The sequence below is a fragment of the Manis pentadactyla genome, chromosome 2 (genome assembly GCF_030020395.1).
Source record: "Manis pentadactyla isolate mManPen7 chromosome 2, mManPen7.hap1, whole genome shotgun sequence".
NCBI classification, from domain to species: domain Eukaryota; kingdom Metazoa; phylum Chordata; class Mammalia; order Pholidota; family Manidae; genus Manis; species Manis pentadactyla.
This window is the reverse complement of record NC_080020.1, coordinates 169,141,778-169,158,262: the sequence shown is the minus strand read 5'-3', so window position 1 is coordinate 169,158,262 and position 16,485 is coordinate 169,141,778. Positions and strand designations below refer to the sequence as shown.

General features: G+C 40.0%; 1 protein-coding gene across 1 annotated transcript; it reads left to right on the top strand.

Annotated features, from left to right (window-relative positions):
- Window positions 1-7,619: 7,619 nt before the first annotated feature.
- LOC118935060 (regenerating islet-derived protein 3-gamma-like) lies at window positions 7,620-10,017 on the top strand. Its single transcript, XM_036931089.2, has 5 exons — window positions 7,620-7,716; window positions 8,266-8,384; window positions 8,543-8,683; window positions 9,320-9,446; window positions 9,729-10,017. The coding sequence occupies exons 1-5, from the start codon at window positions 7,641-7,643 to the stop codon at window positions 9,794-9,796; spliced, it is 531 nt and encodes a 176-aa protein (XP_036786984.2). The 5' UTR covers window positions 7,620-7,640; the 3' UTR covers window positions 9,797-10,017.
- The last annotated feature ends 6,468 nt before the right edge of the window (window positions 10,018-16,485 follow it).

Genomic DNA, 16,485 nt, shown 5'->3' with positions numbered 1-16,485 from the left:
TTTATATGTATACAATATATATTCATATAAAATATAAAGTTGCAGTCCGACTGACCCTTTAAGAATGAAGTTGAAACTTGAGACTCAAAGCACGCTGAAAATAATAATGCTAATATCATCTGTATGCCTGTCATGGTTATATCATAGTCTTCTCAAAGCATTTTTACATCATCAGCCTCATTAGATTTTCATATCATACCTCTGGACTAGAAAGGATAATAAAAACACCATTTCTCAGGAATGGAGAATTGACACAAGAGACATAAAGTCCAAATTCACAGATTGTCCGAGCAAGCCAAATGATGTTCTGTATTTACAGTACCATTCATCAACTGCAGAATTCTTCCTGCTATATCTAGACTGAAACTCCACTGGATTAGAAGTTAGGAAACCTGGGTTCTAGCCTCAGCTCCAACACTTGCAGTCACACGGCCTTGGGGAAAATCCCTTAAATTATAGTCTCAGTTGGCTCAGATTCAGGCCAGACCCAATGCTAAGGACAGAGGTATAGCAGTAAATAAGGAAACTGTAGTCTGTTCCTTCACTGAGCCTGTAGCCTTTAGAGGGGAAACTAGGTTATAAACAATTGCAATAAAGCACAGAGAGTCAATATGCTCTGGAACACAGACGACCTTTATCTAGACTTTGGGAAAGGTCCTCCTGAAGAAGTGATGTTTAAGCTGTGGCCTAAATGATAACTGGGAATAAGCTGGGGAAAATAGGAAGGAAGGAGCAAATAAGTTTTCATAGGGAAGGAAGAACCTGTGTCAAGTGCTGGACACTGGAGAGTACCTGGCAGATTTAAGGTGTCATTTCTACACTGGGTCCATCTATCTCAGACACACAGCCAATCCTAACAAAGGTAGTCTATTTCAGTAGATGTATCCACTAGCATATGGAACCTGAATTTACTCCTCCAGCTTCCAGCCTCAAAGATGCTAAACTTGGAGTACATCCTCAAGTTGTCCTTGAGACAAATTACTATTACTCATCTTAGCCTATTTAGCCTGCCTGAGTTTCAGCCTTCACTTCATGATTTGCACCTGAGTTCAGCAGGGGCCCATAATTAAGTTTTGAAATCCAGTTCTTTATGAATGACACCACCTTTCCTCAAGACTGTTGACATTTCCTCGTATTGTCTCAGAGCCTCCAAATTAAGTACAGATTTTTGAGAGCGAAAATGGCTGAAGCTCCCAGGACTTGACGTTTACCCTCAATCCAGCCCATTGGCTGGAAGAAGCTGCGTCTGATGGACTTCTGTTTGCATGCAACCCTTGGATTAACTGTCCTGGATTTGGAAGGCTGTTAGAGTTTTTCTCTGTGCTTTTTAGGCATGCCGATCATCAAGACCTTCCCACTGCAGAAGGATTTCCCAGGATACGCTGCGATTAAGCTCCTATATTACCTAGAGCTAGAACAATTGTGGGAAAAGGTGCCACCTGAAGAAATCTTGAAATACCTCTTAATTTCACAAAGCAAAACTGCCCTTCTGAACCTGAATTAGAATACATGTGCACCTAAATTCACACATGTGGGCACCTACCCTTACCCAAGAAATCCCAATGACATTATTAAAGCTCATGATACAACTATAGACAAGAATGACTTACAGCAATTCCTAGTTGCAATCAAAAATTAATTAGACAGTACTCCATGCAGTAAATATCTTTGTATAGAATGACATTTAAACTCTGCATGAGGCTTAGAAAAGGTAACTAACCAATCACCTGCTGAAAATTCCATTAGCAGAAAGCAAATAAGATGTTCTAAAATTAATGAATCCATCAACTAAGGTGAAACCTTTCAAAAACCTATCATGTCAGAGAGCAATTAAATGGATCTTTTTCAGAATTTAACTCATTGCTGTTGAATGCCTGAAGAATTTTAATTCAAATGAAACAGTGTGGGGCCTAGTATCAAGAAGGAAGAACTGAGGAATAGAATTCAGTTCTCATAACTTGGACACTAACATGCAGTGTGACAGACCAAGTCAGGCTTCCTCTCTGTTCTTGAATTTCTTCATTGTAATGTGTAGTTAATATCTGCCCTGCCTAACATACAGGGTAGTTTTGAGGATAAAAGGGAGTAATAAAAGTTATTGGCAATTGAAACAATTGTCTAAATCAAACAGAATTTGGAGTTCACATTATTTGCATGACTTACAGGGTGAACCAGAACAATATTAGTCCTTTGTTAGAAACAAGGAATTAATGGTTTTGCATCTTGAGTAAATAAAGAGAATCTGATAACTCCACTAAACAAATTCTCTTTCTTAGTTTCCATTAGGTTAATGTAGCTTAGCAAATAATCACAAATAGCTGTTGGTCACAGATTTTCCCTGGTGTACTCAATCTCTTCTGTGTCTGATTTTCTGGGCTTAGGTCTTCTAAATGTCAGGTCTATTACAGTGGTAAATTGAACATCTTAGAAAATATATTTCTTCTCTCTTGGTGTAGGAGTTAATGGCCTTGCAGCAAAGGCCAATATTCTATTGCTTTTTCCTAGAGGAAAAAATATAAAAAACAACTTCTTCTCTCCAGAAGAAGTAGGTAACAGTTACTAAAACAAAGCATTGGTGTTTGGGTTTAATCCCCATTCTGTTACTTTTGTGGAACCATGACCCAATTATGTAGCCTCTCCAAAGTTTTATTTTCCTGTGTGAAAAATGAAGGTAACTTTAGCTGTTTTGTAATAATGATGTGGGTTATGTTACATATGTTGATTTATGTAGAGCTCTTAGCACAATGTCAGGCACAAAATTAGTGCTGAATAAATGGTAGTCACAATCAGATGAGTTCCTGCACAAATTAGTATGTGAATTCTCTGATAGCACTGAATTTATGAGTAAAGTGCTTTCCTAAACTAGTGACATCTGAATACCTTTTTAAAATAAATACTGTTTCACTGCATTTAAGGAAATATTGAGAATGTAAAGACTGCACAAGCATTGCATGCTTGATGCCCTCAAGAGAACATTTTTCAAGGTTAAAGAACAAACCCAAATAGTTGCAACAATGGGTAAGCTGTGGAAATGATTCAGAGGAGTCACTTCTCCATAACCTCCTTCTACAGACCCTGTGTATGTGTTTTTGTTATTCTGAGCATCTGGTATGGCACTGCCAGACACTGAACATAGTATTATTAGCCGGCATTTATTGTGTGATTACGTGTGCTCGGCAGCATGCTTAAGGATATATTCATGCATTATTTTAATTCCCACGGACACTCCATGAGATGGGTCTGTCTGATTTGAGAGCCCAAGCCCTTAATAATTATATGCCTCACTGGTTTTCTCTTCACTAGCCCTCCATCTGGGCTGGGGTGGGGACAGGTGTGCATGGGAATGGCTATCAGGAGGCCAGGGAAATGCCATGGGTAGGAAAGGGAGCAGCATGACCTTAAAGCATCCATACCCTCTCAGATAATTTCCAGCCTAGGAATCCTCTTGGGAATCCCAGCTCCATACTTATGCCTGCTCCACAAACCCGGGTTCCCTACTCTGGTTGAGCAACCTAATGCCAGGTGCCCCTGAGGGCCGGAGCTGTCACTTCTCACCGTGTCCTGGGGGCACTGTTCACTCCACTTTGTTTCCAGAGTACCTGCCCCTTGATGAGACGCCTGCTATCCCTGACTCGTCCCATCCCCGTGGCTCAGTCCCAGCTTGAGACATGCCTCCCCTGCTGGCAGTTCAGTGTGGGGTTTCAGGTCATTTTACTCCCGTACCTAATTACTCCATCTCAAGCCAGTCCTTGCGTTGGTGTCTGCATTTCGCCGCCACTCTAACTCTTGGTCTCCCTTCAATCACAACGAGATCTTACTCATGTCTCTAGCCTCCCCTTAAGCGACTAAGGCTGATCCATGAAAGAAAAAGCGAAGAAGAAGGAAGTGTGAAGAAGGGAAACTTGGATGTCATGGTGCACTGTGCTTTAAGTAGGATTTCCTAGGAAATTCCTTTCTCTATTGTTCTCACTTAAGGTCATAAAATGTGAGGCCCAAGGAGCACAAGGTCAGACATCTTGAAGGATTTCAGATTATCTGGTTTGTTTTCCTCTAGGACTTGATCCTTCTTTTTTTTTCTTGCCTTTTACTAAACTGCTCTGAAAACTGGCCTTCAGCACACTCTCCTGAATAGCATGTATTTCTCCATTGATGTGTGGTCACTGTTTTGCTCTTTGATTTAGTCCAAACCCCAGTGTCTTAATGTATATAATCAGGACTCAACCTCTAGAACAAGAAGGAATTAGCAGCAGCACCAATCAAGTTTTACTAAGTTTTGAAAGATTTTCTGAAAGAATGTATCCAGTGATTAGATTCTTTCCTGGTAATTTTTCATATAGGTGCCAGAGGCAATTTTAAGGACTTTAAGCGAAGTGTTATTTCTTCTAACCCATAGGGGTAATAAAAAGTAGAGAATATACCTCAGAGACCTCTGTCCAACATCCTCATTAGGAAAGTGAGAGACACAGATCCAAGGATGGGAAGACAAAAAATACATATGACTGACTGACAAAAGAGTAATATGAAGAATATGTGAATAATCCTAAAAATCAAAAAAAATAATACATTCATTAGGAGAGAAAAAACATGAGCATGCATTTCACTAAAGAAGCAAAGTGATCAATACATATATGACAGTATGTCAACCTCAGAAGCAATCGTTCTGAAAATTAAAGTCAAAATGAAATATAATACTTCAGATTATATTAACTTGCCAGATTGACAAATAAAGAAAGCCTGACTTCCCAAAATTTTGTTGAGGATTTGGAGCAATGAACTCTCCACATTTCTGCTGGTGGTTGTATAAATCGATACAATTTCTTGGGAAAACTGGCTTTTTATACCCTGATATTTAATCATTCCATTGCTAGGAATATACAATTTGCATATACATGCCAAGTGGTATATACAAGAATGTTTAGATCATGTTTATTTATAATGGCAAAAACCTAAAAACAAGCAAAATGTCCATTAACAGAAAACTAGATAAATACTGTGTGGTTTAAATAAGCAGTGGAATACATTACAGCAGGCACAATAAGTGAATCATAGTTATAGGCATCAGCATGGTTTAACCTGAAAGACAGAATGTTAAGGAAAAAGATAAAAAAATACAAGTATCATACTCTGTAATTTTGTTTCTTAAAAGGTCACAAACAAAATAAGTGAACAAGATATCATTTCAATATTGCATATATTTATATACATAATAGGGATAGATGCATATACATAATAAATACACATACATATAATATGGATATGCATTTACATAACACAATATATGTGTATTTATATAATGCATTATATATGTATCCATGTAAAGGAGGACAATGATAAACTCAAAATTCCAAATTATTACCTCTCAATCGAGAAGAAAATTATTGGAATATGGGCACAGGAAGTTTCAAATATTAATAGTTACATATATGTTAAGTAGAGTGGTAGTACTAGGATTTTAAAAAATATTCTTTTAATCGTATATATATGTTACACATATTGCCTTCTACAAAAGAAATATATGATAATAAAGATTAAAGAAATTTACTTAATTTCAGTTGAATTTAGTGATATAGGAAGATTAGAGATAATTTTCTAAATGGTCTTTTAATTACTGGAGTTAACCCATAGAAATCAACCTAAAATAATTGTTGAGCTTCAGATCAAGGTTTCATCAAGATACTGGCCAGGCTATACAAGCTGAAGGCTTTACTTTGTTGATTTTTAGGATTATTCACATATTCTTCATATTACTCTTTTGTCAGTCAGTCATATGTATTTAAAGTATTTTGTCTCATTTGTGCCTTACATTTTTACTTTTATTTTTAATTTTAATGTCACATTTAGTGATATATTATAGTTCATGCTTATAATTTTGTGTTTAAGAAATACATTCCTAACCCAAACTCAAAAAATATGTTTCTTTATATTCTCTTCTAAAGTTTAAGGTTTTGATTCTCACATTTAAGTCATCAATTTTCCTATTGTTTTTTGGGAGGGAGGAGCTTTTATTCCATGCCAGTTCTTGATATTTATAATACTACATAGTAAAACAGCAATTGTAAACTATTTATTTACTAACTCCCTTTGATCACGTTTTAATGAAAACAAACTGCTCATATGTGAAAAACTGGTTTGTTGGTCAGTTCATTTTGTGTTACCTGAGAAAGTGGATTAGAACTACATGTTACAAATGCTTTTCCTGAACATAACCATAATACTTGTATATGCAGACCTCCCATTTACTCATACAGAATAGTAAAAGAAATGTATTCGAGGGGTAAGACATACTAAAATTATTTGTACTGCTACGTCAAGTTCATTAAGGTCAATTTGTAGGGAAGATGTCTATTTTGTTTCTGACGAGTGCATGAATATGAAGGATCCAGTTGATCCCATTGCCCTGATTAATACCAAGGCACCAGAACTCTTACTCACCATTGTTTTTGCTCCATCAGTGCAGATGTCAACACAGTGAAAAAGACAAATGTCATTTTAGTGTAGTTAAGAAAATTACAATTTCACAGTGCCCCTGAAAGGGCCTTGAAGATCTCCTGTGGGTCTGTAGATCACAAGAAAGCTCCTCTGAGGTATCAGATTACCAGCTCAGAAATGAATTGAACTGAGCAACTATTTTTCAGTCTTACACAGATGTGGCTGGAAGACAAGTCTATTCCTTATGGTCCTGGCTTGCCTATTGACCTACAAGATTACTCCACACTCCTTCACACCTCAATGCTTTGTGGAAGCAGCAACTCTGAACATTTGTTCCTATCCTTGGTTTCAATTATTTCTTTTCCCTCAACTAATACTATGTACTCACCAATACTTCCAATTCCTATACCCACCCAATTTTTACTCATTAATTTGTTTTTCTTTAATCTTATGGTTTAAAGAAGCCCATAGATATGCTTAAAGGAGTGAGAGTTTGGCAAATTGCACAAAATACACTTTTGACATTTCCTTTAATGATTCAGTTCTACAAAGTATTTTAAACTATGTATATCAGAATTTGTGCCCCTGGAGTGCCATCATTTCCAGTAAGTTCTTCAGAACAACGTGTCTGGAGAAGGGTGTGGAAAGTTCAAACTTCACCAGCTCCTGGGGACTGTGCTGGCCTGCTAATGGGAAAGAGGCAACATCTGGCAGTTCCCAGCCTTTGCTAGGAAGAGTGCCCGCCCCATGGTGGGAATTTCCCCGAATCCACGCCCAGCCCTTCCCCATGACCCCTGTCGTATCTCCACACTCCTCTTACTGATTTTGGAGCCACTCCCTCAGATCGTCTTATAAAAGCCCAGTCTTTCCTCACCTCACAGACCACCACCGATCCCTGTAAGCCAGGTAAGTGGGGGCTGATGAAGGTGACCGATGGCAGGGGTTTCACTGCATACATTTGGGGGAAGGCATGTAAGATTCCTGTCCCCAGAGAACATAGGTGCTCTGAGACACAGCAAAGATGGCCCTTGGAGGTATCCGAGGCAGGAGGTACACAGATTTTCCAGTATTTTCAGAACTATAGAAGGGGGTGGATGCTGATCAATGAATTCCTAGGGGACTCGACAGGAGGTAGGGGAGGACAGGCCCCAGGCCCTCTCTCTGACCACACTCCGTCTGGCCTCCGACAGCTGCCTCAAGGCACAGACACGATGCTGCCCCCCACGGCCCTGTGCAGCGTGTCCTGGGTGCTCCTCTCCTGCCTGACGCTCCTGTCCCAGGTGCAAGGTGAGGCGGCTCTGCCCCTAGCACTGGGCGCCCTGTGACGCCCAGGGCCCGGAGGAGGGGGAAGGCTCCTGTGAGCTCCACGGGGAGAAGGTGAAGCATTCCCGCCCCGCCCAGCAATCCCCCCTCGCCGCTCCTTCCTTCAGGGCAGCTGGTGTGGAAGCGCAGGGGTCCGTCCCCGGCGGCAGGAGGTCATCTCCCATTGTCAGCAGGCTCTAATTTACGTGGAGAGGTTGAAGAGGGAAAGAGTGAGGGGTCAGGAATAAGACTCGGGGAGGAGCACGGTTGGGACCTAGTGTAAGGGCTGTCAGCCCAGAGTGCGGGGAGGGTTGGGCTGTGAAAGGAGAGGCTGAAAAGAAGAGAGAAGCTCCCTCGTTTCGGGGGCTGGGGCAAGATCAAGAGTCCTGGGGGTGCCGGCAACAGTGAGAGGCAGACAGGAGTTTGGCACCACCTCCCCGAGCGCCGGCCTCGTAGGTGTGCCCCAGGGTCACCTCCCCACCCTGCTCCCCTCTCCTCGGTTCACACCATCTCCCTTTATTTCTGCTACCCCAGGGGAAGACTCCCAGGAGAAGGAGGCCTCTCCACGGATCAGCTGCCCCAAGGGCTCCAAGGCCTATGGTGGCTACTGCTATGCCCTCTTCACCATAACGAAGTCCTGGATGGATGCGGATGTGAGTGGCTGGGTTTACATGGAGGGGTGAGAGGTCTCCACTCCCCCGTGCTTCCTGGGGGTGACAGGGAGCACCCGCACCCCTTCTCACCCACCTCGGCCCTGCCCTCCCTGAGCGATGTCTCCAGGGGCTCCTCCGTCTCCCCCTTCCCCACACAGCTGGCCTGCCAGAAGCGGCCCGCGGGACACCTTGTGTCCGTGCTCAGTGGGACTGAGGCGGCCTTCGTGGCCTCCCTGGTCAAAAGCAGCGGCGGGAACTCCTACTCAAACGTCTGGATTGGGCTCCATGACCCCACAGAGGTGAGCTTACGTGTTCTCCCTCTCACCTCTCAAGCACTACTGCCACCCAGGCCTGCTCCCCATCCCTGTGCCTGCCCAGGAAATGCCCTAGAACGGCCTGGAACTCAGAGGTCCTGGACACCTGTGGGAAGGTGCGGGGCGTGCGGGGGTGCGTGGAAGCCAGCTGAGGAGCTGAGCTCTTGGCAGGTCGCTTGTCTCCCCTGAAGCCAACTGCTGCTTCTGAACCTTTTGCACAGTTTGCACATCAGGCCTTGTAACTCCACTTCCTGAGCTTCGTGGAGTCTGCACGTCCTGTACTGAGGGAATCCTCGAGGAAGATAGGATCCATTTTCCCCTCATAGAACAGACAAGATGTTTGACGTTCAATCACAAACACACCACTAATTGTCGCCCAGTCAGTGCCATGTTCCCTGAGTGCTTCCCCTGGTCTTTGCGATCGTTGCTTTTGGGATTTGCCGATAGGAGCAAGCGGTTGCTTTTCCGTTTCCCAGAAAAGAGCTCTGGGGCAGCACGTGAAAAGCAGATCAAATTCCATGACGCTGGGGAGGGCATACGTGCCCCAGCTGAGGGATCATGCTGGGAGAACTCTAATGGCCACGCAGCCTCACCCGGCTCCATCCTCTGCTCGCTCTCTAGGGCTCGGAGCCTGGTGCAGGCGGATGGGAGTGGAGCACTTCCGATGTGCTGAATTACCAGGCCTGGGAGAAAGACCCCTCCACCATCTCAAACCCTAGCTACTGTGGGAGCCTGACACAAGTCACAGGTACGAAACAGAGGAGACACCTCCTGCTAGCCTTTCCCTTCTCCTCACTCCCCATTTCTGGGCCTGGCCTTCAGGGAATCCTCCAGAGCTGGGAAACACAGTGTTGGTTTGTCGTCTTCTGGCCCTTCTCATCTCTCTTTCCCTGCGTTTCCTTCCCCTGCAGTTGGGCACTGGTGGTGATCCTGGAGAGGCTCTGACTCCTGGGCCGGAATCTGGGACACATCTGCCTTGGACTCCCACCCTCCACCAGCCCCACTGACCTTAGGTCTTCTGTCTCTGCAGGATACCTGAAGTGGAAAGACTATGGCTGTTATACAAAGCTACCCTATGTCTGCAAGTTCACGGGCTAAGTCAGATGGGAAGCCTGAAGCCTGAGATGGGTGTGCAATTCAGTTCATGATGGGCACGGCCCAGGTGTGAAAACCCACCTGGAAGGGAATATTCTCCCCACACCTCTAATCCCGACCACCCACCTCATTCTGACCTTCCGGCTTCCCAGCCTCATTTCAGGCTTTGTTTGTGTGTACCCTGAACTAAAGTCTCAGAGAGCAATAAATATTTTAGTCCATAATTAAGTGCCTTTGTGCTCTGTTCTCACAGCAAGACTGAAGAACTGGGTGTGGGAGGAATGCTAGGTCTTGCCTCTGTCCAGTTTTGTACCTGCCCCTGGCAATATGTCAAAAGGTACATACCCACCAGTATATTTGTGATGAGTATGTTGGCTCTGTTCACAAAGATTTTGTGTTGTGTACAGTGGAAGACATTGCTGTCTGACACACTCTACTGCTCATCCCGCCTGGTGTGACACAAACAGCCTTAGCCAAGCATAAGGGATTGTTCTGGAAAGGATATGGCTTTATCTCAGTGCACCCAAGATTTGGGCATATAGCTGGGACTCCTGAAGAGTTTGGAAAAGAAACAAAAATCAGAATGTGAGGTTACTGTTTCCTTACGTTTCTTTCTTTATTTCACTGGGTTTGGTTCATACCATTCACGCTATCCATTTCCTTATGCTTGGGGTATAGGAAAGTGATCAGTCATGGCTAGCTCATTAGAATCCTACCAGACTTTTCACTGTAGGAATTCAAAACCTTAACTGTATTTTCAGTGAACAAATTCACTTTCAGGAGAATATCTGATTATTCTTGGTTGGACTGGGTATTCACCCCAGTCTAATCAGCTGGGGCAGAGAGTTTGACTCACATGTTACGATGGAGCTCCTCAGTAGGACCTGTGGATGAAACCCAATTCTTAGAGAAAGGGGGCAGGGAGGCACCCCAACAGGCGGTGAACAAGACTCAGCTGTCTCAGCCTCTCGTTTGGACACTGGCTCGTTTTCTGTTTTAGATTTTCCTCCTTGGGAACTGACACGTTGCCCAAGGAATCATACCCGCTTCTGACCTTGGACTATCCTCTATACTTCCAGGAGTTGCCAGCTGGCTATTATGTTCACTAATTTCACTGTTTTTATTCAATCTTTATTTGTTTTGAGAACTATTTATTTAACCAGGATATTTGCCAGTCATTGTGATCCAATGAACTGAACAAAACTTTTTCTGAAGTTGGATCCATCCATCCTACTGTCTCCTGGGTCTCTCGTGGTACCTTTGTCATTGATTTTATTCTCCATATAGACTTGGGGAGACAAAACAATTTGATAGCAATAGCAGATGCAAAGAATATCTGGATGAGAGGCAAACCAAGGGACCCTATTTCCTAATATCCCTCAAGGTAACTTTTTGATTCACCCCTTCTGGCTTTAATTGAGTTCTTCCTTACCCACCTTCAAACCTCCTGCCACCAAACCAGATTTGCCCATTATTCCTAAGTCAATTTTACAGTGCAGCTCCAGGGGCCCAGTGCACTTCAACTGCATATATCTCTGCTACAAATTATGTGTATATTTGGCACTTGGATTTATTTGTGAATTTCTTCCTCATGTATAAAGCAGAATTCCCCAAAATCTTATTTCTTGGAATACTCACTTCATGAGCTTCTCATGTTTAATTATTGTTGTATGTGCATATTTTGGAAATACTCCTTCCATGGTTAAGTAGGAAACACTAAGATATGCGAGGTTAAACAAGCTCTTTACTGTAGGGATTTTCCAAGTCTGTGTTCGAATGGATGAAAATAAAGGAAAGTTAAAGCTTTTTTAGCTCATCAAACATTTGGTCACAGGTTCATGTATACATGTTTGTGTATCTCTTGGGAGAAATACCTATTAATAGGTCATAAGATTAATTTAGTGTTAATAATGACCTGAAGCACTGTTTTTCAAAGCATGGGTTGCAACTTACTGGTTTGAAGTCATTAAATCACTTTAGTGGGAAATAACATATTTTTCCTAAATAAAAGGAGAATAATATTTTTCCTAGTAAAAGAATAACATTTTTCCTAAATAAAAGGAGACTAGAATAGAAAGTTCCACAGTGTATAGTACAACAAGGGTAAATAATGTTTTGTGAAAATTTTATTTTAGTTATACAAATATAAAAAAAGTGTTGATACAAAATAAATTTTTTACTGTCATTAGCAGTCAGTTTTTGGAACGCCAGTAGCCCAAAGCATAAGCTTTTAGCTAACTGGAAGTATTAAACAAACTACCACTAGAGGGAGAGTCGGCCTAGCACAGAGTATAGTACTGGAGAAAATCAGAAGCATGAGCTGCTGCTTCTAAAAGCAGAGTTAGGGGAAAGACATTAGGAAAAAAAATAACAATCTATTCCTACATCCTCTAAGATTGAACATCTGCCACAGTTGCACATCCAGGGAACAGAAGGAGCAGGTCTTGCAAATGAAAATGCACAGGATGTAAATAACAGGGGGTCAGAACTGGGTAATTCAGCTGAGGCCGCAGCTAACCAGAGAACCAAAAATGTTTTGTGCAGGATGCTATACACGGAGTAAGTCAGAGAGGCCTAGGACATGGGGGCTTCTGATGCCTTCAGAAACTATGAGTCGTTAGGAGTCTCTTGAGTGCCTAGAGAGTCACTTGTATTTTTCTTTTTTTCTTTTTTTTCCTCTTAGCTACTCAAAATAAGGATGCAGCCTGTGTGTGGAGGGATGCCCCTTGATGCAGCTTTCCCTAGAGAAGCAAGGGTGGAAGATATCCTCTACCTTTCAGTTCTTTGGAGGCCAGGTCAGTGGGATTTGATTCAGATGTGACAATGGAATGATGTCCCAGCCATGTAGTGGTACAAAGAAAAGAAAGCAGTTGGAGACCATTGACAATGGCTGTGGAACCTGGGGTCCTGCTGCAGTGGTGGCAGTGAGGGTCCAGTAGCTGTGGTTCTCATAAAGTTCATAATCAGATGGCTCTAATAGTATAGGCATGGTCTTCCCTATACTATTAGTTGTCAATTCCTGGGTCCTTCTTGTCCAGACCTGGTGCTCTAGCCTCCTGGTAAATCTTTGATCAAATGAAGAGCCTATATATTTTGTTCATTTTGATTTTGCAGCTTTATCAATGTATACTTTAGGTGCAATAAACTGTATTTAAAGTATACAAATGGATGTCTTGACATATGTATGCACCCATGAAATCATCAAAATAATCCATATAAGAAACCTACCCATCACCAGTGAAGATGTCCTCTCCCTATCCCCACCTCTCACCCTCTCCTCCAATCCCTGCAATCCAAGTCAATCATTGATCTGTGTTCTGACACTACCAATAATTTGAATTTGCATATTCTAGAATTTCATATTAATGGAATAATACATTATATATGATATATACTTGTCTCTCTGGTTTTTATACTCAGCATAATTATTTTGAGATTCATTCATATTATTGTGTGTCTCACTACTTCATATATTTTCTTCATTGAGTAATATTCTCTGTGGATATGACACAATTTGTTCTCTTGTTGATGGACATTTGAGTGGTGTTCAGTTTTCTTTTGTTGTAAATAAAGTTGCCGTGTATATTAGTGTAGAAGTTTATGTACAGATAAATGCTTTTCATTTATCTTGGGTAATACCTAGGAGTGGGATACCTATGTTGCACACTAGGTATAAACTTAACTTTTTTAAAACTGCCACATGTTTCTAAAGTGACTATATCATTTATAGCAGCATTAGCAGTGTATGAGGGTTCTGTTGTTTTGCATTCTGAGTACGGTCAGTCTCCCTAATTTCAGTCATTCTAATAGGTGTGAAGTGACATCTCATTGTGATTTTAATCTGCCTCTTTCTAATAATGAGTGACATTGAGAAATGATTTTCATGTGCTAATTTACCACATATATATATTTTTGGTGAACTATATGTTTATTTCTTTTGTCCATTTTGTATTGGATTCTTTGTCTTATTATCAAGTTGTAAGAGACCTTTATATAGTCTAGATAAACTTTCTTTGTTTATACACAGTATGGAAATATTTTCTCACAGTTTGTTAGGGCTTGCCTTTTCATATTCTTAACAGTATCCCAGGAAGAGCAGAAGCTTTTCATTTTGATCATGTCCGATTTATCCATTTCTTTTTTTGTGTATTTATATTTTTAAAAAATTCTTTGCTTAACTCAGTGTTACAAGATTATCTCCTCTATTTTCTTTTCCAAGTATTATAATTTTATATTTTATATTTAGATCTATAACTATTTTGAGTTAATTTTTAATAATATATGAGTATAGATCAAAGTTAATTTGTTTTCCTTATGGATGTCAAATTGTTAGGTGTCATTTCTTAAAAGACTATTGATTAGCCTTTTTCTTTTTTTACCTGTTTTTCCCTAGTTTCACTGAGTAATAACTGACAAATTGTATATTTCAGACGTACAATGTGAAGTTTTGATAAAATTGGAAGGAACCCAAGATAGAATGTAGACAAAACCAAATGAATCTAACTCTTTTACAATGAGTCACATAACCATACTGAAGAATGTGGGGAAAACAAGCTGATTTAAATAACTTTGGAAAACAGTATATTTGACTAGATATTTATAAAAGCTAAAGACAAAAAAAGAATTCTACTCTGTACTCTAGAGGTAAGTTTGTTTCTCAGAAGGGTATAGGGTAGCAGTCTGAAACTACATTATATAGTGTGTGCATATATACATTACTACATATACTACGTAATATATATATATATATGTATACTAGAGTTGGCAAAATAAGTAAATATATTGTACATAATGACAGCTAGGTTTCTCTCTGTGGGAGAAAGTAGCTACAAGTAAGAAAAGGCATTCTAGAGAGAATCTTGTTCTGAATTGCAGTTGGAATGTATGCTCACTGTATCTAGAGATAGATTATGATCATATATTTTTCTTTTGTATTCACTTAATATGTTGAATTATAATTGGTGTTTTTGAGTGCCAATACAACCTGCATTTCTGAGATAAGCACTCCTTGGGCATGATGTTTTATTTTTTAATATATTGATTTATTCAATTTAATAAAACATTGCTGAGTTCTTATGTCTTTGCAAGGAGTATTATTTAGTTTTCATTTTTTTATATACTGGTCTTCTTATCAGGGTAATTCTAAACTGATAAAGTGGTTTGGGAAATATTCTTTCCTCTTCCACTTTCTGGAAGAATTTACATAGAATTGATACTGATTTTTCCTTAGATATTTGGTAGAATACACCAGCGAAATGATTTGGACCCTAAGTTTTCTTTGTGGGAAGGCTTGGATCAGCTTTTTAGTTTGTGTCTTTCAAGGAAATTGTCTATTTCATCTAAGTTGCCATATTTATTAACTTAAAGTTGTCCAAAATATTTCCTATTAGATTTTTTATATCATCAAGATTTTTAGCAATGTCCCTACTCTCATTCTTGGTTTTAGTAATTTGGATCTTTCTTTTTATTTTTTTCATTAGGGCTAGAGGTTTTTCAATTTCTTGACCATTTGAGAGAGCTATCTTTGAGTTTCATTGGTTTTCCTCAATTATTTTTTCTGTTTTCAGCTCAGGTGAGAAAAACCTATTATGTATGATTTGGATATTTTTAAATTTACTGAGATTTGTTTATGATTCAGAATATAGTTGACATTGACACATGGCCTATGTGTACTTGAAAAGAATGTGTATCCCTCTCTTGATGGGTGGAGTATTCAATATAGGTCTTTTAGGACAAGTTTCTTAGAATATTGGTTGTTGATTTTGGCTCTTATTTGGAATATTTCCTTTTTTACTATTTTGTATTTATTTTCATTTCCTAGGTACCATAGTAGATCACATTTTCAAGAGCTCCCTCCTAGGTGTTTAATGCTATAACTTCCCCTCTGAGCACTGCTAAGCATATATCTCAGAGGAATAAAAACTTATTTTCACAAAGAAACTTATAAAGAAAAATTCACAGCAACTTTATTTGTAGTGGCACAAAACTGGAAGCTACCCAAATGTCCTTCAATAGGTGAATGCTTAATTAAACTGTGGTCCATCCATACCATGGACTACTATTTAGCTATAAAAAGCAACATACTATTGATAAACACGTAATTTGGAAAACCTATAGGAAATTATGCAAGTGAAAAATGTAATATCAAGGGGACACATATCACTTGACTCTAGATATAAAACATTCAGAAATAACCTAATCATGGAGATATAGAACAGATCAGTGATAGCAAAGATTTAGAAATGAGGTAGAAGGAGTAGGTGAGGCTATAAAGGGATAACAAGGAAGGGCCATGTGATTACAGCTAAGTATCTTGATTGTACTGACTTACAAAAATATACATGTAATAAAACTGTGTATAGCTACACACATACATTCAAGTGCATATATACTTGGTAAAATCTGAATAAACTATGTGGATTGTACTAATGTCAGTTTCCTGGTTTCGATACCACAGTTATATAAGATTTAACATTGGAATAGGTTGGTAAAGGGTGTCTGGGACCACTTACACATTTCTTTGTACATTCTTATGAATCTGTAGTTACTTCAAACTAATTTTTTTAAATTAACCCTTTCTTAAGCCTTATTATCTCCCACAAGCTCAATTATATTAAACTCCTCACCTTCTCATTCAAATTTTGCTAGAGTATTGCCTATACTAATCTTGTCCTATTTTATACCTCTATTTA

Excerpts from the sequence above, each read along its gene's own strand:
- LOC118935060 (XM_036931089.2), top strand. The coding sequence starts at position 7,641 with ATGCTGCCCCCCACGGCCCTGTGCAGCGTGTCCTGGGTGCTCCTCTCC. Across the intron at positions 7,717-8,265 it reads GCTCCTGTCCCAGGTGCAAG|GGGAAGACTCCCAGGAGAAG; the intron begins GTGAGGCGGCTC and ends CTGCTACCCCAG. Across the intron at positions 9,447-9,728 it reads GAGCCTGACACAAGTCACAG|GATACCTGAAGTGGAAAGAC; the intron begins GTACGAAACAGA and ends CTGTCTCTGCAG.